The sequence below is a fragment of the Octopus bimaculoides genome, chromosome 22, assembly GCF_046866305.1.
Source record: "Octopus bimaculoides isolate indiv1 chromosome 22, ASM4686630v1, whole genome shotgun sequence".
NCBI classification, from domain to species: domain Eukaryota; kingdom Metazoa; phylum Mollusca; class Cephalopoda; order Octopoda; family Octopodidae; genus Octopus; species Octopus bimaculoides.
Window position 1 is genome coordinate 20160204 of NC_142949.1, and position 27050 is coordinate 20187253.

At 34.2% G+C, this 27050-nt stretch overlaps 1 protein-coding gene across 1 annotated transcript in view; it reads right to left on the reverse strand.

Annotated features, from left to right (window-relative positions):
* The window catches only part of LOC106883867 (endoplasmic reticulum-Golgi intermediate compartment protein 1), a 183671-nt gene that overhangs the window by 66777 nt on the left and 89844 nt on the right, over positions 1–27050 (reverse strand). The window contains exon 5 of the mRNA XM_089339576.1: positions 5072–5185. Within this exon, the coding sequence (XP_089195702.1) occupies positions 5072–5185 (114 nt within the window). The remainder of the gene's footprint in view (positions 1–5071; positions 5186–27050) is intronic.

Genomic DNA, 27050 nt, shown 5'->3' on the forward strand with positions numbered 1-27050 from the left:
AAATGTGAATTTATAATCTGGATGTAGAAGCTGGAGGTTTCGAAGTGGTTGCCCATAGTTATTTTCTTTCACTTTGATTTTTATTGAGTTATTCATATCAGCAGGTCAGCTGACCTGTATGACGATACATAATTTTCTTCTCTATACCTAACAACAATATCCAGCCTCTTATGTTAACACTTGACAGGTGTTTTGATGGCAATCTTCGACTAGTATTCCTTGCATTGATATTTGTGTTCGTATTCATAAACACGGAGTTTCTCTATATTTATTTCAAGAGTCTTTTTTCCCGAATGTTACTGCATAATTCTTTTGGCGAAAGAATCATGTCGTATAAGGAGTTAGTATCTCGATAATATTTTTGAGCAAGTACTAATCACATGTGTGATGTCTTCCACAACAATATGAAAATATCGTTTTCACTTGCATCTTGGATCTCCAAGGGCATCATTGTCTCTTTTGTTTATAAGGTATTTCATAGCAATCCCCTGGATTACAAATGCATTGCCTTCGATGTGTGACGTAATGTAGCAGTCACGTGTCTAAGTGAAGCTTTGCTTAATGTTGATGTTACTATCTACTTCACGTCTCCGCGAAACATAACCAGGCAATGGCCTTTTGATGTTATGCTGAGCATTTCATATCCAGGTCTTCGTTGGGGTATGTTAGTCCGGTTTTGTAGATTTACGTATAGTGTTACTAAGGCGTAGAATAGATGCAGTTAGATTGGTGTTCAGACAAACTCGGATTCCTGAAATCAAACGTTTTAACCATGGGAGACGTAACACAGTTAAGAAAGATTTGGTTATGGGGAATGCTTTGGGTGTGGGGTAAATGGAAATAAAGTTGGAGAAGTAGTCATAGCTTCAAAGCATTTATACATAAGCTACAAAAGCATGTGTGTAAGTATAATTAAGTAGAAAGCGGAAAGTTAGTTGATGGTAGTCCTGCATATGCAGGTAGATATCCCTACATAAGTGAAAAGACAACTGAGGTGAACAAAAAAATAGAAGCAAATCGTTTACATTTGTTTCAGGGGCAAACAGATGCAGTAAAGTGCTTTATGGTTACATAGATATTTACGAGGTTTGTGTTAACAAATACATATGAACTAAATAAATTGTTACACATTCATTTCTGAGAATGAGTCAATCTAAGTCAGCTGAAGAAATTTTCTATGTACAAATATGCATTATTCCCTAACGATTTTAAGGCGGAGAGCTAGCAGGAATCGTTATCCGGACAAATATGCTTAATGGCATTTCGTGCGATTTTACGCTGAGATTAAATTTCTCAACAGTCGATTTCACCTTTCTGATTCGATAAAATAAATACCGTTTCATCATTGGGATCGGTCTAATCAACTTACCCCGCTAAAAAATTGCTTGCATTGTACCAAAAGTTGAAACTGTTTCTAGTTACTGATTTATTATTTTGTTTTATGTTTACTTATTTTCTCTCCTCGAGATCCTATATTGCGACTGGCTGATTGAATTATGAATTATTCTATATTTATTATTATTATTATTATTATTATTATTATTATTATTATTATTATTATTATTATTATCATTATTATTATTATTATTATTATTATTATTATTATTATTATTATTATTATTATTATCATTATTATTATTATCATTATTATTATTATTATTATTATTATTATTATTATTATTATTATTATTATTATTATTATTCAGTAGTCTTATTTTTATCACGTGCTTTCACTGCACCACCGAGCGCAGCTCTGTGTGCCTTGGGTATGTGCTGCAGTTTGTTGTGATGCTCTTACTGTTACTATATTGAAAGTGTTTTACGTAGGGTATATGCGGTGCCTAGTAGTGCTATTTTCTGTATGTTATACATACTTGTTAATTCTAGTGTTTTTATGTATTTGTTTGAATATGTTTTTATTATACATAATGCGCCAACTATGTTACGAATTGTTATCTCTATTTCCAGGTCTTTGTATTTTGAAAGTGTCTCCGTTTCTTTTAGAGAAACATTGTCATCTGATGGTATTCATATAGCAATTAGAAAGTATTGTTTACTTGGCAATCTCTGACAATTATATCCGGCCTATTGGCTTTAATTTCACTATCTGTGTGCATTGGCATATCCTGGAGTATAGTTGCCTTCTCATTTTCTGTGACCTTTTCTAGCGTGTGCTTATACCATCTTTTTTCTGTTGATATTGTGTTGGCATACCTTCCAGTGCATATAGGTCCCAACTCTGTTGTGTCTTGTGAATATAGCCCTTCTTAGCCAGGACTGGGCAGCCAGGACTGGGCAGCCAGAGATAACATGGTTTATTGTTTTTTATCCATTTCCACATACTCTGCTGTTACTTGTATTATTTTCATTACATGTTTTAAGTGGTTTCTGGTGGGAAGGCTTTGTTCTTTACTGCAGTTAAATGTCCTTCAGTCTCTGCTGTGAGTCCTGACTTCTCAGCCAATCCAGGAATTTTGCTTTGTCTAATTTTTTTCTGTTTAGTTTAACCCAATATTTGTCATGAAACATTGCTGTGCCAGTTTTAGCTTAGATTTCAGTTGTTTTACGGCTTTTGCTGTTTCTTCTTTTTCTTCATACATGTTAGGTACTAAGACTTCTTTTTTTGTACTTCTTAGCTGCCTTAAAGACCGAAAATAGTTATTTTTGGTTCGTGTTATGTGGCTATTTTTATTGGTTTCCTTTGCTTCTGAAGTAGGTATTTCTATAGTCCTATGGTGGTTATTTTACAATAGCTTTCTAGCTGTATAAGGACTCTACCACCTTCCGTACGTTATATATAAAACATTTGAATGTCAGAATTTGGGTGGTGCATCCTAAATCCTGTCAATGTTTTCTTGTTTTCCTGTCTATTTTGATTAGTTCATTTGGAGTCCCGTTAATAATATGTAGTTGTAACATGTAACTGGGATGGCTAGAATGTTGATACCTATTATCTTGTTTTTCGCATTGAGCTTTGTTTTCTATATTAATCTAACTCGTCTATAGTATTCTTTTCTTCCCTTCTCTTTCATGTTTTTTGTCTTGTAAAGTATCTAGTTCATTGATTCCTAACTATTTGTATGTCTGGCTTTGGTCTAATTCTTTTATTTCATTTGCTTTGTCTAGCGTGATGTTATTACTCTTAACTAGTATTCCGCTTTTCCAGGTTGCTTTGGCACATTTTTCTAATCCAAATTTTATATTTATTTCTTTGGTGAACCCATGTACTGTCTGTAGTAATATTTTCAGCTGTTTATAATTTGTAGTGTACAGTTTTAGAGTATCCATATATAAGCGATGGCTGATTGTTTTGCCGTAACGGTTGTATTCACATCGAGTTCTATTTAGCATGTCAGATAAAGGTGTCAGTGCTAAGCAGAAAAGGATTGGAGAGTTCGTGTCTCCCTGGAATATTCCTTTTCTAATGGGGATGACTTTCCTTTTCACAAGTCCCTCTTTTGTCTGGAGCTGTAGCACTGTCTGCCATTTATTCATGGAATGTGTTATATATTTTATGATTATTGGTGCTACCTTGTTCATGGCTAATGTTTCTAAGATTCATGTGTGGGGGATGCTATCAAAAGCCTTTCGGTAGCCGATCCAGGCTATACTTAGGCCTTTCTTCTTTCTGAGGCTGTCTTTAGTTATGGCTTTATTGATTATTATCTGATCTTTACAGCTGTATGATCCCTTGCAGCATCCCTTCTGCTCTTCTGAAAGCAGGTTGCTCTAGATGTTTACTCATTCTCTGCGATATTATCGCAGTAAAGGTTTGTGAATTGTATAATAATAATTATTATTGTTGTTGTTGTTGTTGTTGTTGTTGTTGTTGTTGTTGTTGTTGTTGCTGTTGTTGTTGTTGTTGTTGTTATTACTATTATTATAAAAAGACTATCGGTAGTTTTTAATAACTGGTTATTATTCTTTACTTGAAAGCAGGCAAGAACAAACCACCATACTCTTTCATGACATTCAATAAGGATATCGAACACTTCCTTCGTTCACTTACGTCTGCTTTTGCGCACACCGTGTATCTGATCTGTTGTGACATAACGACCTTCGAAGCCAGATCTCTGCTCCTGATGCAGGCGGTTTAGGACGTGCCGGGCGAGAATCCTTCAGCATGATCGTCTATAGCTTCATTATCGCCGTTAATTCTTTCCTTGCGTTGCATCATGATATCATGAGTTGTTCGTGAGGTTCCCATGACAGTTGTTATTGAGATCCCATCTCTCTCTCTCTCTCTTTCTATCTTTATTTGTATATACACGTGCACATGTATGTATATACACATATATAAACTCACTCGAGGACAGCACTTCCTTCTCCACTCTCAAATTCGTTTTCAGTTGTACACATACATAACTAACGTGCTTGCATTGTTTCGCCTCCATAACAACATTGATTATCATTACTACCATCGTTCTACCCATACCATTTAAAACTATCAATAATAAAATGGATACCGGTATATTGCCGCAGATCTTCATCACTATTTATCAAATACTCGGCAAACGTTCTCCTTTCACTTCTTATACAGTGGTCTATACTAATCAGTCCTCTGCCACCATTATTTCTGTTCATATACAGTTTGCTTACGTTTGCAGTTAACATTATTATTATTGTTGTTGTTGTTGTTGTTGTTGTTGTTGTTGTTGTTGTTGTTGTTGTTGTTGTCATTATCATTAAGGCACGAGTTTGCTGAATCTTTAGCACGCTGGACAAAATGCTGTGACATGTCGTCTGTCCGTAGGTCGTGAATTCAAATTCCTCTGGATCGATAAATTGGAATCAGTCGAAAATATAGTTCGATGCAGTTGACTAAACGCGTACTCTATTTCTAAGCTTATTTCAGTGTAAAAGATGCATTTTCACTAATCATAATTCACTGCTAAATTCACCGTAAAGGATGAAATTGTACAAACTTTTTCTGAGATTTACTCATGTTCACTAACGCCGTGGGTTACACCGCTATCAACATTACACACACACACCACTCACACACACACACACACACACACACACACACACATACACATATAAAAACTATATGGAACATATTGTTACTTACATAATCATGTGTTTTACTATTTCCAAAGCGCACTTCGTGTATTATGTGGCCCATATCAGCATCAGAAGGAGGTGGGTTTGCTGAATGAGTGGAAACATGGAAGTTCCCAGGTACCTACATAAAAGCAAGAAATAACAAAAAGTAGATAATTAGAATGATGACAACATCCATGAGTAATTATAACACATTTCTATGTTTCAAACGCTTAAAAGTGTATAATTCACTGTATCTAACTGAGGTGTTTTATGAAAGCACGTAAGGGTGAATAGCAAAAAAAAACATATCCCATCCAAAATAGATTAAACTAAATGCTTGAACGCATTGAATAAAAGATTTTTCAGTCTTTTAAATCAAGTTTTTTGTGGCCTCCTTGAGCTGCCTCCTGCCTACGGTACCATGCTATCTGTTCATTTCGGTTAACTAATACTTTTCAGATAACTCTTGTAACAGCTGTACTGAGCACTATACCCCCATTTATTTTATATTACACTTGATGGAGTCTAATACTGTCCCCAAGGACCCAACAGTCATTGGGACTATCTTCATCTTCTTCAATTTCCACAGATGAGCTGTTTCTTATTCAAGGGGATTTTATATGTCTTGGGGGTGGGGCTTCCGTCTTAGATATTCGTGTGTCAAAGGGACACACAACATATATTAAACAACATATATGGTTCACATTGTCCACAACCACTAGGTGGGCTTGTTGTGGTTTAGAACTTGTCCATTATTATTACTATTAGAGTAACGAAACCGTTCTGCACGCATTCGTTCAGTGTCCGGGCATTGCTGACTTGTAGGGTTATGTCGAACAGCTCCTGTCACGTGTGGGACGGATCCGTCTGTCGGTGGAGTCTGTAGTGATGATCGCACTGCTGACCTTCTTCAATCGCACTGGCAAAGCAATTTTGCTTTGTTTAGCAGCTGTGGTGAAAAAGGTTGTTAACATTATTATTATTATAGGACAGATACATTCCACTTTGGTAGAGCTGGTATGGACATCTTCAAGTTACAGTTGAAAAGGAAACTGAGAGTGAAGAGGGAACTGTTGTCCTCGAGGGAGTTTATTGAAAGACAAGTAAAAGTTGCCTAAATGGCAAAAGTGGAGAGGAGAGAAGGAATTGGAAATTGATCTTGGATGGTGGGGTTTCAGGGAAATCTCGGACAGTGGGGTGCCTCGATTAACCTTAGAAACTTTCCTGTATCAGAAGGGTCACATCATCCTTCCTGCCACTTTTTTCTTGTTTTAACCCTTTGTATCCTATACTTGTGTCCCTTCTTTTTCGATGTATACCGTGTATACTTACTTTATCACTCTATCATTCCATTATATATAAACCCCAACACTTTATGTCTCTCTTTGTATTGTTCCCCTCATCCTTCGCCCTTGAGACAAATATTATTATTATTATTATTATTATTATTATAATTATTATTATTATTATTATTATTATTATTATTATTATTATTAATGATAATAATAATAATAATAATATCATCATCATCAACATCATCATTTTCATACACTCTCAACAGATTAAACTGATGGAAAATAAAAAAAATCCTAACATCGAGCTAGAACAAGTAACCTTAGATGCTAAGAACTCTCCTACGTATTCTAGCTGTCCTTAATAACATTGTTTTCTGGAGCTCTACTAAATTGGGTTTTATGCCTATTTCCTCCATCCATCTATTCACCTATAACTACCGGGATACATTTTACCCACACTTTCCATAGTCTCTGTAACTCAATATCTAGATCCTGGTACTCTGCTATTTATTCTATACCTCTCATATTAATTTTTTCATCATTTGGGAGTGTAAAGTCAGTTCTCTGGCACATTCTATTCTCTTTGTCTACTTCTACCAAATCATGCCGTCTAGCTTCTATTACTCTGTCGGTCTGAATATTGTATTTCTTACTTTCTACCACTTTACTAGGTTCATATTCATACCATTTATTACTACGTTCAAATCATAGCTTTCTACAAAGCTCCCAGTAGATTGCTCCCCCATTATTATTATTATCATTATTATTATTACTATTATTATTATTATTATTATTATTATTATTATTATTATTATTATTATTATTATTATTATCATTATTATCATTATTATTATTATTATTATTAAAATAAGGAAGAAGAGTTCCATAATTAAATTTCCCGAAAGACATTTCGGTATCTCGTGCCCCTTCAACGGGTTCAAAATTTGATATGTCAGTCTACTTCATTTTTTTTATAGTTAATATAGGACTGCTATGATTCCTCTGGAGGGAATATGTAAATAAAGAAGAAGAGTTCCATAATTAAATTTGCTGAACAATATTTCGGTATCTCGCGTACCTTCAACGGGTTCGAAATTTGATTTGTCAGTCTACTTCATTTTTTTTATAGTTAATATAGGACTGCTATAATGTCAGTAAAATGTCAGTATCCTCTGGGATTTTCCAGCCAACACCGACAGAACGATCCAGGCTAATCGACCAGACGGAGTCATTAAAGACAGGTAAGAAAACAATTTTAGACGATAAAAAATATATATCTGTAAAGGAATTTGACAAATTCAGTAAATATAAGTACCTAGAAATGGAAATACAAAAGATGTGGCGTCTCAAAGCGATAACTGTTCCTATTATTGCAGTGGCCCCAGAAATGGTATGTCAGAAACATCTAGATAAGATCCCAGGAGAACCATGTCTCAGACAAATTTAAAAGATTGTGCTGACGAGTACTGCTCACATCCTTAGAAAAACCCTATCAAATTAAATGTTTGTTGTATTACAAGAAGATATTTCGCTACTGTCCTTCCTACTTCCCCTCCCTATGCTTTCAATCATACTCTAACATCTCTTATCCTTCAATCGCCCTAGGCCCTGGGTTTTTCTCGACAAGTGATTGTAACAAACATGCAGATTAAAAGTAAATAATAATGATAACAACAGCAACAACAACAATAATAATGATAACAAAACCATTTCCCATATCACGATTGAATGCCCTAGGCATGCCTAAAAGCATCTAAAAGTTGCGCCGAGATGATCAGGTAGGGAAAGGGATACATAGAAAACTCTGCAAAATGTAGAGGCTAGAGAGAGGCAAGACTTGTTATGAGTGGAGTGTGACGAAGTTGGAGAGTAGCAAAATCCTCTGGGATTTCCCAATACAAACAGATCATGTGCTAGAGCATAACAGAGCGGATCTAGCGGTGATCAACAAGATGCACCACATGGGCTATATAGTCTATGTTGCTTGTTCCTTTGACCCACGAATAGTCAAGAAGGAAGACACAAGTGAGTTCCTTTGTGAACACTATCCACTGTCTTAATACTGATATTAGAATGGAATTTAGACTTCAGAATGGCGAAGTATTCTACCTAAAAAGAGGCAAGCTACAGTCCCTAGCAGAGATAGAATTACCAAATAGAGACTTCATTAAGGAAATTGAAACGGAAGGCTACAAATATCTTGGTGTACTAGAATTCAACGAAATAATGAAAAAGGAAACGAAAGAGTAACTGAGGATGGAGTATTTCCGAAGACTAAGATTGGTGTTGCACTCAATATTGACTAGATGGAATGAAAGCCAAGCCGTTAGTACTGCTTGGGTGATAGCATCACTTCGGTACGGAGCGTTAATTATAAAATGACAAAAGAAAGAAATGAAGGAAATGGATAACAACACCAGAAAAATACTGACAGTACACGGACACTTCCACCCTAAGAGTGAAGAGGAAAGGGTGGGAGAGGTTTGATCAGTTTCCAGGTTTGTATCGAAGTAGAAGAAAACAGCTTAAGGTGATAAATAAAAATACCGTGGAGCCTCAATTGAAACACATGGAGAAGGTCGGCATCTCCAAAACTGAAAAATGTGTAACTAAAGAAATATTTAAACAAGAAATGAACAAAAAAATATGGAAGGAAAAGAAAATGCACGGTCAGTTTGCAAGAGATGTGATCGCCAGTGCATCCGTGGGTATGGATGGGGAATTGTGACCTGAAGATACAGACAGAAGCACTCATATGCGCAGCTCAGGAACAAGCGTTAAGGACCAATTATATGAAGTGCAGAATAGACAAGACTACCAATAGCGACAAATACTGAATGCTCGAAATTGGCACAACGCGAATCCTAAATACACCATGACAATGTGGCAAGAATAATCCATTGGGAACTCAGTCGAAATCACGCCCTACAAAGATCAAAGATGAGGTATGAGCAAACCTCAGAAGGCGTTACCGAAAATGAGAATTGCAAATTCCCGTGAGATGCAATGATGCAATGTGATCCGCTGACCAGACATCGGAAACCGGACATTGTTGTGGTGAATAAAAACCAAAGAACATGTATGATAATCGACATAGCATACCCCTTTGACAACAGAGTCAGTGCGAAAGAAGAAGAAAATAAACAACGAAATACGAAGGTCATGGTAATAGTAATTGGTGCACTTGGAAATATCAGCTCTCAACTACCAACAAGGCAGAAAAAGATCGGTGCAAGTGTGAAGGTAAAACACCTACAAAAATCAGCATTGCGTAGAACTGCAATAATTCTTCGCAGAATTCTTGAAGCATGGCCAGTAAAACATGTGTCACATTCGTTCGTTCACTGTGGGCAGCAGACACTTTCTATCAACCCAGCTATATATGCTGTGAGTTTTAATACAATGATAATAATAAAAATAATAATAATACGAAGAAGAAGAAGAAGAAGAAGAAGAAGAAGAAGAAGAAGAAGAAGAAGAAGAAGAAGAAGAAGAAGAAGAAGAAGAACAACAACAACAACAACAACAACAACAACAACAACAACAACAACAACAACAACAACAACAAGAAGAAGAAGAAGAAGAAGAAGAAGAAGAAGAAGAAGAAGAAGAAGAAGAAGAAGAAACAACAACATAAGCTATAAAACAAATGAAATCCAAACTAAAACTAGAACAGCAACATACCATGATAAAACGATGGCAAGAAAAACCCCTTCATGGCATATACTGGGCTAAACTAAATGCAAAAGAAATTGACAGAGAAAAATCCCAGTAATGATTGAGAAGCTCACGACTCAAAGCAGAGACTGAAAGATTTTTAATTGCTGCACAAGACCAAAGCCTCCCCACCAGAAGATACCAAAAAACATATAATGAAAAGAAACATCACAAGTAACTGCAGAATATTATCTCTGGCTGCCTAGTCCTGGCTAAGAAGGAATATGTTCACAGACACGAAAGGGCTGGGACGTACATACACTGGAAGCTATGCCAACACTATGGAATAACAGAAAAAAGATGGTATAGGCACACCCCAGAAAAGGTCACAGAAAACAAGAAAGCAACCATGCTCTGGGATATGCCAAAACACACAGATAGAGAAATTAAGGCCAATAGGCCAGATATAGTTGTCAAAGATCATGAAGGAAACAATTGCTTTCTAATTGATGTATCAATACCAGCAGATGACAACGTTTCCCTAAAAGAAATGGAGAAACTTTCAAAATACAAAGACCTGGAAATAGAGATAACTCGAATGTGGAATCTAAAAACAGAAACAATTCCTATCATAGTAGGTATAATAAAAAAAATATTCAGACAAATACATAACAAAAACACCAGGACTTACAAATATATATAACATACAGAAAATTGCACCGCTGGGCACTGCACACATCCTACGCAAAACACTTTCAATACAGTAACCATAAGAGCATCACAGCAAACCACAGCAAACCACAGCACATACCGAAGGCACACAGAGCTGCGCTCGGTAGTGAAGTGAAAGCACTCTCTAAAAATAAAATTACTGAATAATAATAATAATAATAATAATAATAATAATAATAATAATAATAATAATAATAATAATAATAATAATAATAATAGTAATAATAATAATAATAGTAATAATAATAATAATAATAATAATAATAATAGTAATAATAATAATAATAGTAATAATAATAATAATAATAATAATAATAATAATAATAATAATAATAATAATAATAATCATAATAATAATAATAATAAACACCAACAACAACAACAACAACAAACAACAATAATAGTAATAATAATAACGATGATGATGATTTCAATAAAGTATCTTGTCGGAAGTTATACATACTGATATTGGAACTGAATGTACTAATAAATGTTGACGCTGCATGGCGACAATTTCTCATAGAATTTGTAAGAAGATCTTAAGAGAAACAACATTTCAAAGTTGATTGTCATTCTCGTTGAGGCATAGGTCACACGTAATTTAGCAGGCATATTATTAAAGGTATGTCATATACGGTCATCCTGTCCTTTTGTTGATACATATGACTACAATGTCTAATGTGGCCTTATTTCTTGTTAATATGTTCATGTGTACATGATAGAGCGCTCTAGAACAAGTTGTGCAGGAACGGAAAGATGTGCGACAGATTGGCCACTCTAGAAAAAGCTTCTTGCCTTATGCATCTCATAACATTGGAGGACCTAACATTAAGTAAGCTTTCGTGATTCATTAACCAGCGGAAATAAATTTAAACCGAAAATTAAATTTTGTTTGTTTACATAGGTAGCAGTTTGAATTTAATTGACACAAATACCTTTTCTGCTCGCTAATACTTAAAATAAACAGTTTTTCTATGCACCTTTTTATGTCTCCATTTATATTCAGAATTTGAATGGAAAATATGAGAATAATTATGTAGCTGTGTGTGTATACCTTTATCGTCAGTATTTTAATGTAATTTGCACAAGTAACTATTATAACTACAAACACTGGCAATATTATTGTTACGTACGTATATGTATAGAAGTGATTGTACCGCATTTTGGTTATTGTATAAATAATGTCGCTTAACATATACCCCATGGCGTGGCACATTGAATAGTGTGGCAGTTAATATCGAAATAGCTTCCATAAAAGCAAGATTTGAAAGGAAAAAAAAACAAAAATGAATTTCTTTTGTTCAATAAACATTAAAGAAACAGAAATTCTTGCATCATTATTTTCTGAGATATCAGAATGGAGGCTGGTGAAGTAAGCAACTTAGAAAACAAATATGAAAATAGAATGGTAGGTCAGAGTTTGACGGTTAGATATATTGAGTGGTGCAAATGACAATAGTAGTTCCGAATAATACACGACTGGAAGATACAATAAAATATCAAATCTATAATTTAACTCTATTCAGCATTGCAATTATTCTCATCAATAGACACTGACGCCATCAAAAATAAATATAATGACAGAAAACCTAGAAATCTGAAATCTACCATCCATCATTCATGAGATATTCTAAGGAAAGAGAGCTTTTTTTTTTTTAAATGATATCAAATGACGAAAATAGTAGAAGCAGAAATCGAAATTTGGTATGACTCCTGATAATTTTTAGACTTTAATCTGCAAGTTTATTTCTTTGAACCCAAAATACTTTGAATCAACTCCCTAAATTTAACAGTTCCTTGACGGTTCATGAGACAATGTTACAGAAGATTTACACATAAAGGTGATATAGAATGGTACTCTATAATAGAAATGGTATGACATAAGAATCATTTACAATATCTTCGACTACATAATTTCAAAGTGCATTCCCTAACTCATTATTTTTCATGAATTTCTGCAGAAACTACCCAGAAGTACAAATAGAAATCAGCATGAATTGCATGCGTGGAATATGGGGCATACAGAGAAAGAAGATGGAATAGACTGGACAAGATCAGAGAGAATATAACAAACGCAAATGCAAACAATTTCTCAGTGCCTTCCCAATGCTATCGCTCTCTCATCAGTGCATTTATTTATGTGTGTAGTTTATTGTGATATAGAGGTATTTTAGTGCAGTAGTTTATATCGTGAGATTTGATTTCCATCTAATGGAGTGAGTTTAGAGAGTGTTTCAATATCAATGTTTCCCGGAGTTGATTTTGTTGGTGTTTGCATTAAGCGAGTCAAAAAGTCATTTACAGATCTTTCATAAATGATAGACCGAGGAAGGGGTAGTGGATGAGAGATTATGGCTCATAAAGTACATTCTTCCATTACAATTAAACACATTTTGTCTCCAAACAATTTCATTCATTTTTACCTGAGATTACGTGGAAGAAACTTGCCTAATGAGATTAGGGTGGGGTTAATTTCAATTGTGGAGGCAGGAATTCCTTTCATTATTTTAAAGCAAACTTCTTAACCATTCCCCTATTCTTGCGCCCACAATTCTCATTAAATCATATTCTAAACCATATTATAAGCCATATTCTAAAATGACGCAAATCAATGTATTTGTTCAATAATTAATTAGTTAGAATAGTTTTTCGCATACAAAATTTCAAAACAAAACAGCTTTAAGTTTCCTTCGGAATTCATCAAATTTTCCAATTTTACTTTTATTTTTTCATAAAAATTTATATAACTATGTTTTATTAGGAAATATATCTATATTAAATTAAAATAGAATTATTTAAGTTGATGTCTGAAATTTTCTTGCTTCTTTTTGTGTCTTATTTCCTATATTTCTGTCTCTTCAGTTAAAACTGGAATAGTTCGGCCTGCTTTTACCGTTTAATGACATGTGCAACAGTACAACAAGCAATAGCCAAGTTACATCCTATTATCTTCACTGAAAAATCGTTACAGATTGCGTCTAAGGAAACAGTTACTTCCATCTAAAAAGATAGCGAGTGTTGGATGTACTAAATGAAAGTGCCAATCATCTTGCGTGGATGCAGTGAAACAATTAGGTGCAAAAGGATTATAAACGATGATGTGACAAAATAAGGAATATATTTGAAGGCTATTCAGAAATTTGCATCCATGATCGATGAAAAGGAGTACCTACATTAGCCACAAGCTGTTATTAGAAATGACAGTTGCAAGTCTCTATAGAATTTTTCAGCGCGGACATGGCAGATGATATAGTGACAGGCGCAATGTATGATTATTACCGAAATGAAAACTAACGTAAAGTAATTAGGGAGTGGATTGACAGGGATGATTCAAAATACACAAAGAAAAAAACTGAGATGGGCTCGTCAAGAAATGGGAAAAAGAAATTAAAATATGCATCTAAAAATGTATTTTACTTGACATGTAAACATAGGGATGACGAACACTAATTCTAAAAAATAAGAAACTTCAGAACTAGTTCCTAAGCAGTAGTGCTGCCGGGAAACTGTTGTCCATCATTCTGCAACAATTCCTTGTCACATTTTTAGTAAAGTATTGTTTAAAATATTACATGGGGAATTTGCAGATGTCTTGAAAAATCATAATTTTGATGCAAGATTATGATTAGGAGTTCAGACAGAGGATGTGAATGTGGCAAGAGACCCCAGTAAATGACTGGTACATATCTGTACCTGAAGAAGAGAAATGAAATCTCAGTTGGGTTTCAAATCACACTACAAAAGGACTCAAATATATACTGCAAAGCATTTGACCCAGTAGACTTTTTTATTGTTGTCATCCACTACTTTATAAATAATACGGTATTGCATTATTGTGACTATCATAAGATGTGTTTGAGTGTCACAACAACATTCACTCCGGAACAAAACTGAAGATGCCTTCGAAATATATATCAATGATACACTGTCGTTCGGATCGATAACTTTAAGTCACAAATTTATTATATTATCAACAATATGTACAAATGTGTGTGAGTGTATATATATATATATATATATATATATATATATATATATATATACATATATATATATTATATCATATATTATATTAATCCGGTGGGTTACTCTATAGAGTACAAATATATTATTGTTATACAAGAATGTTATTGTGAGTAACTTCGAAGTTTTGGCCAGCTAATCCATCGTCAAACAGCAGCTAGATGATGGAATAGCTGGTCAGAACGTCCAAGTCAATGTCAACATTCTTGTATAAACATAACACACACACACACACACACACACACACACATACATACATACACACACACACACACACACACACACACACACACACACACACACACACACACACACACACACGCACAGATATATATACATTTGTACTTATATATACGTATATGAATACAAAGATATGTATACAGGATGACTATAGTCTGAAAAGATAATGTCTTTAGACAAAGTCAAATTCAATCTGGGTAAGTCGCCATGTATCTAAATATTATGATCACCTTGTGTATATGTGTGTAATCTGTGTACATAGTTTAGAGCGAGTTTCTGTGTGTGTGTGTGTGTGTGTGTGTGTGTGTGTTCATTTACGTGAAACCTTTTAACACACATTCACTACATTCTCCACATACCTCCCTCCTTTCCATGTGCATCGTCTAATTTCTTTTTACTAAGTTACTATCTTTTGGACATTCCATCTGACGTTTCCGGATATTTTAACAGCCTTATGTAATGCTTAAATAACTTCTCATCTCTCACAGAAGTCTTAATTTCTCCATCTGTCTATCTGTATCTCTCTTCCTCTCGTCCCCTCTCTTCCTCTCTCTCTCTCTCTCTCTCTCTCTCTCTCTCTCTCTCTCTCTCTCTCTCTCTCTCTCTTGTTTTTCTACGTTTTACTAATGTCTTCATTTTTTTACCAAATACTTTTCTTTCACTTGTCAAATCTTCCTTTCTTGTCAATATCCGACTCATTTACTTTCACCCAAACATATTTCATGTCACTCTTCGCCTCATACATGCAGCTGCTCTCACTTCCTCACAGCCATGCTTTCATTCTATGCCACAACACCTCAAATACCCTCTGACTTATACCAAAATACTTCTGCATATGCACACTCTCCAAAATACCAAACACAAACACTCACCTCATATGCCCACCACCTGGAACGGATCCATTCTTTGGCTTTCTTTTATATACCCGTTCCACCTCCCTTCTTGTCGTCTCATATAGAACAACCTTTTATATAATCCCTTTCTTTTTCTAACAATGTCTTTTCCTCTTTCTCAACTCTATGTTTTTCTCTTTATTCTCATGAAGGGCTTACATCCGAAATATTACGACTCTTTCTTTCCCCCTTCATATGTCAAGCTAATACCGCATTTCTTTTACCTTACCCTTCCAGTATTCTCTTAACTCCCGCGCGCGCGCGCATTAACATATAGACCTGTTTGACTGTGTACGTGTGCATGTACGTGTGTGCATATATTGGATTTTCGTCAGAAATTCCATTGTGTCTAGAATTTACGAAAATATGGGAGAATGACCATGAAATTCCATTGGCTCTTTATTGACTACAATCATTTCGACCCATCGTGTGTAGGTGAGAGGCTGAGTAATAAATTGTGATGTATCATAGATGCAGATCTGTTTCCACAGTTGAATTCTCAAAACGTAGCTCGTTTTATATTCGTTGTTTCGCTTATTTCTATAAAAATCCATTTACGTAGCTTTAGTGTGCTGCGCTTCTACACAAGAAAATGGGTTAAAATGAAGAACTCATCTCATGTAAACAACAGAATAACTAATACAAAGCAACGAAAGTAAAAAATTAAAATATTATGAATCCAACAAAATGTAACATAGAGAAAATAATTTACCGTTAAAGAAAACCGTAAATATAATTAAATGTCATACAATCGCGATAAAACAATGAAACAGTAGGACATTCAAACTAATGTCTGCATTTTCACAGAATCAATAATTGAACACGTACATACATCGATACATACATGTGTGTATATATATATCTATATAAGTATATATATATATATATATATATATATATATATATATATATATATATATATTTTATATATATATATATACATATATATACATATATATGTATATATATATATATATATATATATATATATATATATATATATATATATACATATATATATGTATAAATATACATGTACATATAAACATATATATATATGTGTGTATATATATATATGTATGTTTGTATGTATGTATGTATGTATGTATGTATGTATGCATGTATGTATGTATAGTGTTAGTCGTGATGTACAGAAATTGAATATTTAGACGCGTATACAGACACGATTTCAAAATTTCCAACCTTCGTGAAGAAAAGGAAGCCTTTTCTTCACTGAAGAATGACAACACTGAAGAATGACAACACTGAAGAATGACAACTTAATCATCCTAAAAGAAGCCGATAAGGGAGGGGCGATAGTAACCATGCACAAGGACTATTATAAACATAGAATATTGGTAATGGTAGCAAACCAAACCTACTACAAGGAAACCCAAGACACTTAGAAAAAACGATAATGAATAAAATCAGAAAACTAAACAATGAATTCCAAGATTCCTTCACAGACAAGGAGAAAGATTATATATGCAACTCTGTAATCAAAGAGGGCAATTTCAACGGATTACCCAAAATCCACAAAAGCTCCGAAATACAAAGTGCCATAAATAAGTAGAAGAACCAATACGTCCTGCTGACCTCAAACTAAGACCAACAGTTGCTGGACCTCAAGCACCAACACAAAAACTAAGTTATTTTGGGGATATACTCCAAAAACCTTTGTGTCCTAGTTATGTACGGAATGGCATAGATTTCATCCAACACATCCCTCCCACTGTCGCAGAAGGTACTATACTCACATATTTTGATGTCACAAACCTCTATACCTCACACTTTAGGCCTAGAAGCAATCAAACACTGGGTAGAGAAACATAGAGAACGGATAAATGAACGCTTCAAAACTGACTTCATCACCAAGGTCACACGCCTAGTACTAGAGGAAAATACATTTAGATTCGACAATAGAACATATAGACAGAGAAAGGGCACGGCTATGGATACGCGGTTTGCCCTCTCGTATGCAAACTTAGTTATGGGATAATTGGAAGAAAACCTTTATGAGGAAGTAGAAAAAACTTTTGATCAGGAGTTCAAGAAACCTAAGGAAAAAGTTAGTGAAAACACGATTCCGTTCATTAATACATAAAGTCCTGGAATAACCAGCATCTTTCATACCATAAAATTGAACTTACCTATACTCCTACAAAGACCCAAAATGAAAAATCTGATTGAAAAAGACACCTTACGGAATAGCAGACGCCAACCAAATAATCTTAAACACCTCACAGAGGCAGAATTCAGATCAGAGAAATCTTAGTAAAAGAATGTAGAGATAGGAGATGTGGAACATGCAATAACATAAACAACTCTAAATACTTGGAAATGTTCCCACATAAAATTCAAGAGCTTATCACTTTTCTAAGTAAATGCAGATATGAACTGCATAACGCAAAACCTCATATATTGCATTACCTGCCAAAACTGCAACGAAAATTACATTGGCAAAACAAATAATTCCCTCTGCCAACGTTCAAGAATCCACAGGCAACATATCCGACAAGAGGAATTACGCAAGATTCCATTAAATAAACATCTGGAAATATGCAGCGACGGAAAACTCAGAAGATTTCCCTTTTACAACTGTGTCACGGGACGATCAGCAATACCGAAAAGCAATGGAACTACATTTCATCAAAACATTCTCTCCAAAATTGAATGTTTGAAAGAAAAGCAGAGACAGTACGTTTTGTAAGTGATCTACTAATGTTCTCTAATGCAAAAACATGAAATTGAAAGAGACGTGATCGAAGTTACACGGTATAAACTCGGACATGTTCCAAAACACATACACGCATTCACACATTCACACACACACACACGCACGCACGCACACATACTCATACACACACTTCATCAAGGGATCCTCCCTAAAATTGAATGCTTGAAGGTAACGTAAAGAACTTGAATTATTTATTCCAAATGTGAGCCATCTCTACAAATGTTCATATATATATATATGTGTGTGTGTAGCATTGAGTTGATCTAGCTTTACGTATATATTTATGTATATGTACGTATATATATATATATATATATATATATATATATATATATATATATATATATATTCATTTTATGTTATTTATTTATTTTTTTTTTACTTTTTAAATTGTTAATTTGCAAATGTTATATTAATGTTTTTTCATGCAGAACTACATTTCATCAAAACATTCCTCCAAAATTGAATGTTTGGAATGGGAGACAGTACATTTTGTATTCTAAATATAACTCAAAGAGGAGAAAAAGAAAGAAAGAGAAAAAAGGAAAAGGGGGAAGAAAGAAAGAACGCAAAATGACTATCAGTGATAACCAAACCGCACCAATAAAATGGTAAAGGACTAAATAAATAAATGAATATATAAATGGTGAATAGGAAGAGGGATACCTCTTCTCTGTCCCTCTACCTATCTGTCTGAATATCTATCTATCTATCATCATATCTACCTACCTATAATTCAATTTATCCATCTCCATTGTCATGGAAACTCATTCCAAAAAACAAAAACAATGCTCTCTTCTAAACAACACCCACAAAAAAACATCTGTTTTATATAAATGAACAAGTTGTTTGTACATTCAAAAAATCTTATTTGACAAGTTCGAGAAAGGAATGAAAGTGGTAATAATAATGAATAAATAAAAAGATATTTTTTCCAAAATTCTGACGACTTTTCTCTCTCTCTCTTTCTCTATCTCACACTCTCTCTCTCTCTCTCTCTCTCTCTTTCTCTCTCTCTCTTTCTCTTTATATATATATATATATATATACATACATGGGTTTTGTTCAGAGGTGATCTAAACGACTAGGTACGCTAGGTATGTGCTGTAATGGATTATAGCTAGGCTCCAAGGTTATGGCTGAGACGGTAGTTATGGAGCCATTGCAGATTTTCGATGCAGCTTTAACGATTATATATATATAAACATACAAACACACATACACACGCACATACACACACACATATATATGTATATATACGGACATGCCTATATATACACACAGACACACACGCACACCATACTACACCACACCACCACACATCACACCACCCCAGCCCACTCCACACACGCTAGCACTGACCACTTCCAAGCACTCACCCACACACCATCATCCACACGCCCACACATTACAGACGCACACACTTACACACTTGTCACTGTGACGCTGAATTTCCCTCAGAACTACGTTATGGTTATGCGTTTCTGTGTAATGCGCGTTAATATCACGAGCATGCTGTTCCGTTGATCAGATCAACGACGGAGTCCCAGTCTACTATTTGTGTATATATGCACATTAACCAGAGAAGCTGATTGATATTGACCGAGTGTTTTATGCTAGAAGCCAGTATGTAGGAATATTCATATATCGATTGGCCTCGAAAGTAAAGAATCGGGGTCTTCCTATATGGTTATTGAAGCAAAATTACAGAAAAATGCCCCGATCCTTTGTCCAAAGACGAGATGAATTGAAAACTTGCGCTTTGCCGTGTGCTGAATTTGCCAGGGTCAGTCCAATGACATTCTCTGATTGATGATCATAAGGAATCGTCGTAATCAAATCTTTGAAAATCCGTTTGCAAACCAATTTTCATTAGAAATATTCTGGAAACTTTTCTGAACAAATTTCTTCGACATGATTTCGACATTCAGAGCAGAAGGCATCCAAATTTTATGGGGAGCCTCGTACCATAGCAAATTTTGGAGCTTCCAAGTTAAAGAGATGTGGAATTGAAGTTCCATGACAAAATATTTAATTCTTTGGAGGGGGTTTGCCGCCAGGTTTAGCGCTGTTCAGAAATTCGCTTGAATAATTCAGAATAAATTACAAGAATGCACAATAATTCACTCATGTTTTACAAATAAACGTGGGAGTGGGTGGAATTAAGCATCACTTTTCCATTATAGATTTTTCTATTTTGCAAGGGAGACGAATTCTATTATAAATAATGATCAATCTTCTACACACAGACACACACATACACACACACACAAACATTGATATACGTATACACACACACACACACACACATACACACACACACACACACATATATATATATATATATATATATATATATATATATATATATATATATATATATATATATATATATATATATATATATATAAAGAATAATAATAAATGGAGCAAAAAGCATATAATCAATAAGTTCCTTTAATTCTTACATATGTTTCAAAATTTATGTGCACCATACCCCAAAGAAGTGAGAGATGCTGGAAATGCACATAAATTCATCGTCAGAGAATCAACATACAAAAGCAAGACATGCGCTAAATGCTAAGGTTGCGTACGAGTAATAACACTATACAGCTAAGTAAATGACCGTTAGAAACAAGAACGCTAGTTTACAGGGAGTTGTTAAGGGAGAGAGTCTATGAACGCTATACTAAATGTTTAAATTAAAAGAAGACATAATGAACCACAGTAAAATCCAAAATCTAAAGTTCAAGATAATGGTAAACAAAAAATCTTAGTAAAGGAGAAAGGGAGAGAATCCAATGAATTCTTTATATATTACTCCTTATGTAAAGAAACTTATATAATGAAGTAAAATTAAGTATACATTGTAAATATAATTAATTAAACAACCATAGCATTGTATCATATTAAAATACGGTAATTAACCTAAATAAATGGTAATACAAGGTACAAAACTATAACGTGAGGAAATAATAATAAGAAACATGCTTACGAGAACAATATCGAAAGTCTTTACATAAAAATGCCAGTATGCTTCAAACTCAAGGAATGTGGCTTTACTGGGAAAGACTTGCTGAACCAGCTGTAGAAGGGGAAAGAATAAAAACTATTGGGGTTGGAGTTAGATATAATTGTTATTTAAGATAATATTTTAATGATATTATTCTTGTAATTTTTATTAATATTATTATGATAAGTATAAAAATAAATTGATTATTATCATTTTTACTATTATTGTTATTGTCTAAAGTTAAAGGTAAATACTAAGCTGGGTGATTGTACCTACCACTTGCAAGGTGGCTGTCCACTAGTGAGAATGTTATCAGGTGAAAAAATAAAAATAATAATAACTAAAAATTAGTAAGATTGAAATTAATGAAAAAAACTGAAGGTGTGTTTCCTCCAACGCTGGCATCTGTATGCTCTCTGTGTTATCTAGTTTACTAAATTATTCTTGGAGAATACAATGTGGAATAGCTCCAAGTTACAGAGAGGCCAAAAATCATTACCCTTGTCGTAGAGTATTGAGGTAGCCAGTATTGACCATTCCAAAGAGAATTGTTTATTACAGTCCTTAAGTTTCCAGATTTATTTACTTAGACCAGTACTATTAATTTTATTACTATCCCCAAAGGAAGAATAATGGCTGGAAATTCTCTTGGAGACCTGCGTCGAGGAGCTACCCACATAATGCGAGACCTCTGTGTTGGTCGTTACCTTACATTGTTAAACCACATTTTTGGTCCTGGCATTCGCACTTAAAAACTTATTCTATTACAATTAGATTCCGAGATACTAATCTTATTGTTGTTATAGTGATTGTTGTATTTACTAATGTTGTACTTATTATCTCTATATTTTTACCTAAATAACTATTGCTACCATATGAGTGTGTTAAATTACTGGAGTAAGTATTATTATTATTATTATTATTATTATTATTATTATTATTATTATTATTATTATCATTATTATTATTATTGTTCAGTAGTTTTATTTTTATAACGTGCTTTCACTTCACTGCCGAGCGCAGCTCTGTGCGCCTTGGGTATGTGCTGTGGTTTGCTGTGGTGCTCTTATGTTTACTGTATTGAAAGTGTTTTGCGTAGAATGTGTGCAGTACCCAGTAGTGCAATTTTCTGTATGTTATATATATTTGTAAGTCCTGGTATTTTTGTTATGTATTTGTCTGAATATTTTTTTATTATACCTAAGGCACCTACTATGATAGGAATTGTTTCTGTTTTTAGAGTCAACATTCGAGTTACCTCTATTTCCAGGTCTTTGTATTTTGAAAGTTTTTCCATTTCTTTTAGGGAAACGCTGTCATCTGCTGGTATTGATACATCAATTAGAAAGCAATTTTTTTCTTCATGATCTTTGACAACTATATCTGGTTTATTCGCCTTAATTTCTCTATCTGTGTGTATTGGCATATCCCAGAGTATGGTTGCTTTCTTGTTTTCTGTGATCTTTTCTGGCGTGTGTTTATACCATCTTTTTTCTGTTGTTATTCCATAGTGTTGGCATAGCTTCCAATGTATATAGGTCCCAGCTCTGTCGTGTCTGTGAATATATTCCTTCTTAGCCAGGACTGGGCAGCCAGAGATAATATGTTTTATTGTTTCTTGTCGATCTCCACATATTCTACAGTTACTTGTTATATTTCTTTTCATTGTGTGGTTTTGGTCATTTCTGGTGGGGAGGCTCTGGTCTTGTGCAGCAATTAAAAATCCTTCAGTCTCTGCTTTGAGTCCTGAGCTTCTCAGCCATTGCTGGGATTTTTCTCTGTCTTTTTCTTTCGCATTTAGTTTAGCCCAAGGACATGAGTGGCCGCAAATAAACTAATACCTGTTAGTGTGCCTGTGTAACAATAAACAAATCATACCAAACACTCACACCTACATTAGTATTATATACATAAAGAGAGAGAGAAGAGAGAGAGAGAGAGAGAGAGAGAGAGAGAGAGAGAGAGAGAGAGAGAGCAGTCTTTTCTGACTCTATTTATTTCAATTCTCGATTCTCTATTATTTTCTCTTTATATTCTGGTTTATATATCTCTTTCTCTTTTCAAGGAATCGCATTTTCACTTCATAATTAACAGAATGAATTTCAGTTTGGTGCTAATTAAATCAAAGTTTCTAATTGATGTTGACAAAACTTTGGAAATTCTTCTCGATAGGGATTCTATAATTTCACAAGAATTCTAATTAAGTCTGTTAACATTACAATTGAAAGATTACTTTTTCCTGAAATTGTGATGGTAGTCTTTTTTTATTTTATTAGAAGTAATAAAAAGAAGTCGTTTATTTTTTATTACATTAAGTTTGTAATTTCCACTGATCAAATACACAAGAGTTCTAGTCCAGTTAGCAGATATTACTAGTTTCCATCTAAAATTTCCTCTCCATATAGAGTTGCATCGTAGTAACTCTGATTGTGTGGTTCGAGGTAATCTATTTGGATGTGTCTCGATATCAATTATCTCGTTGTTATTGAATGTAGCATTCATCTCGCAAACTGACACATGCACCAATTTAATAAAGACAAGGCCAACCATTTATTAAATCTATTTTCATATTTCATATTTTTTTAATATTAGATAAAACATAGAGAGGCAGTGGGCTGGCAGAATCGTTAGCATGCCGTATTAAATGTTTAGCGTCTGTTGGTCCGTCTTTATATCCTGAGTTCAAATTTTTCAGCGGCCGACTTTCGTTTTCATCATTTCGTGGTTGAGAAATAAGTACCACTTGAAAACTGGTCCATGTAATCAACTTACATCCTCCCCCAAAATTGCTGGCCTTGTGCCAAAATTTGAAGCCAATATCAGATAATATAGAGAAAGCGGCTTTATGTTCTGAGTTCCAATGCCAGTGGGGTCGACTCTTCCTACCATCCCTTCGAGGTCGATACTGTAAGTACCAGTTGAGCACTATCGTCGATGTATTTACTTGTCCCGTTCCAAGAAATTGCTGTCCTTGTGTCAAAATTAGAAACCAATATTCAGATAAAACATGTCGCTGATATAATTTGAGAGGACAGAGTGATAAAATGTTGAAATTGCGTTGGACGCATACCATGCTTCTGAAGAATATTTTCCTGCTCAAGCTATGAAACCACTTCATAATGATGAAGAGGTTGATCATTTTGCAGTTGTAAGCTTCATTTCTCTCAAGATCTTCAAAAATGATTGGAAGATTCCCGCCAATCTATTATGTTATGAATTGCTCTCTGAAGTTCTACTCGCATTCAACCGGTTTCGTGTTCAATCCTATGGATCATACCACCTTTGACAACTGTTTTCTGCCTCAAATTAGCCAATACCACGCGAGTTTAATTTGGGAGCTAGAAACTGTGCACTAGCCAGCTGCGAGTATGTTTGTCATTAACAATGTAAACTTTCGAAATAAATCTACAAAACAGGTGTTTCGAACAAATAACTTGTGATATTCTTCCTTCACCACGTTAGTAAGATTTTTTTTTTTTTTGATACTCTGAATATCTGACGAAAGGCAGTTAAGCAGTTTCTTTTTTGCTTATTGAAAACTCGCAACCATCGATGCAATCGTGTACTAATTCTAAACACGTAGTTAGACACGGTCATTATTCTATTCAGCCTTTTAGGAAGAAAAGTAGAAATCAGTTTGATAACAAATCACAACGAAACGAAAACGAAATCTGGCGTTAATCTTCTATTTTTGCTTCCTTTTCACACTAAATTATAGTGATGTTGTATTTATGATTCTGACGGGATTCATAAAATGCCTTGCAGACAGTTTATACCTGAGTTCACAATTAAATATATGAACTATAATAATTCGCATAATTAACACATCCTTGCAACAAACATTTAATATTTATTATAATGAATTCTAAAAATGGTCCAGGGCCGTATGTTTCCAACAACACTCATGGTAATTTTTTCGTCCAATTTTATAGAATTAGATGAACATATGCTTGGTGCATCCGAGTAGTGTCCACTCCCTCTATTCTCGTAGCCCCTATTATTCTTCCACAGAACATTAAACCTTCAAGAAAGACCTCCCTTCCCATAAGTCCTTGTAGCCTTCACATAATAAATACTGAATAGAAATCAATGATTCTCATTGATTTGGAATTGATAGACAAGTAAAGCCCATACATTCAGCTTTTTTTTCTGACACGCAAAAATAAAAATTCTGTTTTTTTTTAATATACATCTCAACAGATTTTCCACCATTACAAGTCTTTCATTCATACTTGCAAAGGATATTTTTGTAACATTTGATGTTTTAACTTGTATTCTTTCTCACATTGATCGAACACTTAAGGTCTCCATCATACTTAGACCTGATTTAGTATTTAAACTGCAACCCTTCTCTTGTCCTCGGGTTATTACTTTTTCCATCCCTGTTTTATAAATTCTTCCATAATTGTTTTCTTGTTGTTCATCTTAAGTACCTAGCCATTCAGCAAGTTGTCATCTTTTGTTCTTGTTTCCCTTCTCTAAAAGGTGTTTCTACCAGAGTCGTATTTTCTCTCGAACTACTATATTTGCAATCCTCTTCTTTCTTTTGTCTCTTACATAAGTATGATCTCTACTCTTGCTTTAGCCGTTTTGATTCTTAGGAGAACTTCGTATCAAATTTTCTAATTTTTTTATGATTTCTTTGCTTTTTGATAATACACAATGAACCGAATGTTTGTTGGAGGCTTGTACTATGGCTTGTTGCTTGCCAACTTCTTCGGAGTGAGTTCTAATGCAAATATTCGTTCTATTAATACAGAGAATATAAAGAGCAAAGTCTTTCCCAATGCCATACAATTTCTGTCTGTTCATGTATATTTTATAACGAAATTCTTTAACAATGTTGTTATATAAGTGGAGTTTCATACTTATTTTAAACTTTTCTTTCAATTAGGTGAGAAAATACCCCAAAACTAAAACTTTTTTGTCACAATCTTAAATAAATTTATTCCAACGTACATATAGGAATGTCATGTTGAAGCTATTCCTGGGCAACTACCCAAGTTTTATATTTTAATTTGTCATGCTTGCGGATATGGATTCAATCAAAGTCCTTGTGTCTTTCTCTTACCCTGGATTTCAGAAATACTGCAGAAACTATGCTTTGCTGAATGGATTTCGTAAGAACAAAATATGCCTAGAGTTATGATTGACTTATAACTGCACTTCATGTCGTAACTTTCATAGTTCTCTCTCACACTTTACATGATCAGAATGCATTATCAAAGCCAAGAAACGTAATGTTAATCAAGTAAATACTTTGCTTGTTCACTACACTCTGCATTAACACCAAATTAACTATTCAGTTTTTTTTGTTTTTCTCCACAAGGTTACCTTTTCTTATTTTCCCAGTCACTCTTCCTATAATAACTGGTTCACTAAAAGCTTATTGAAGGCTCTAACAAGCTAGGGAG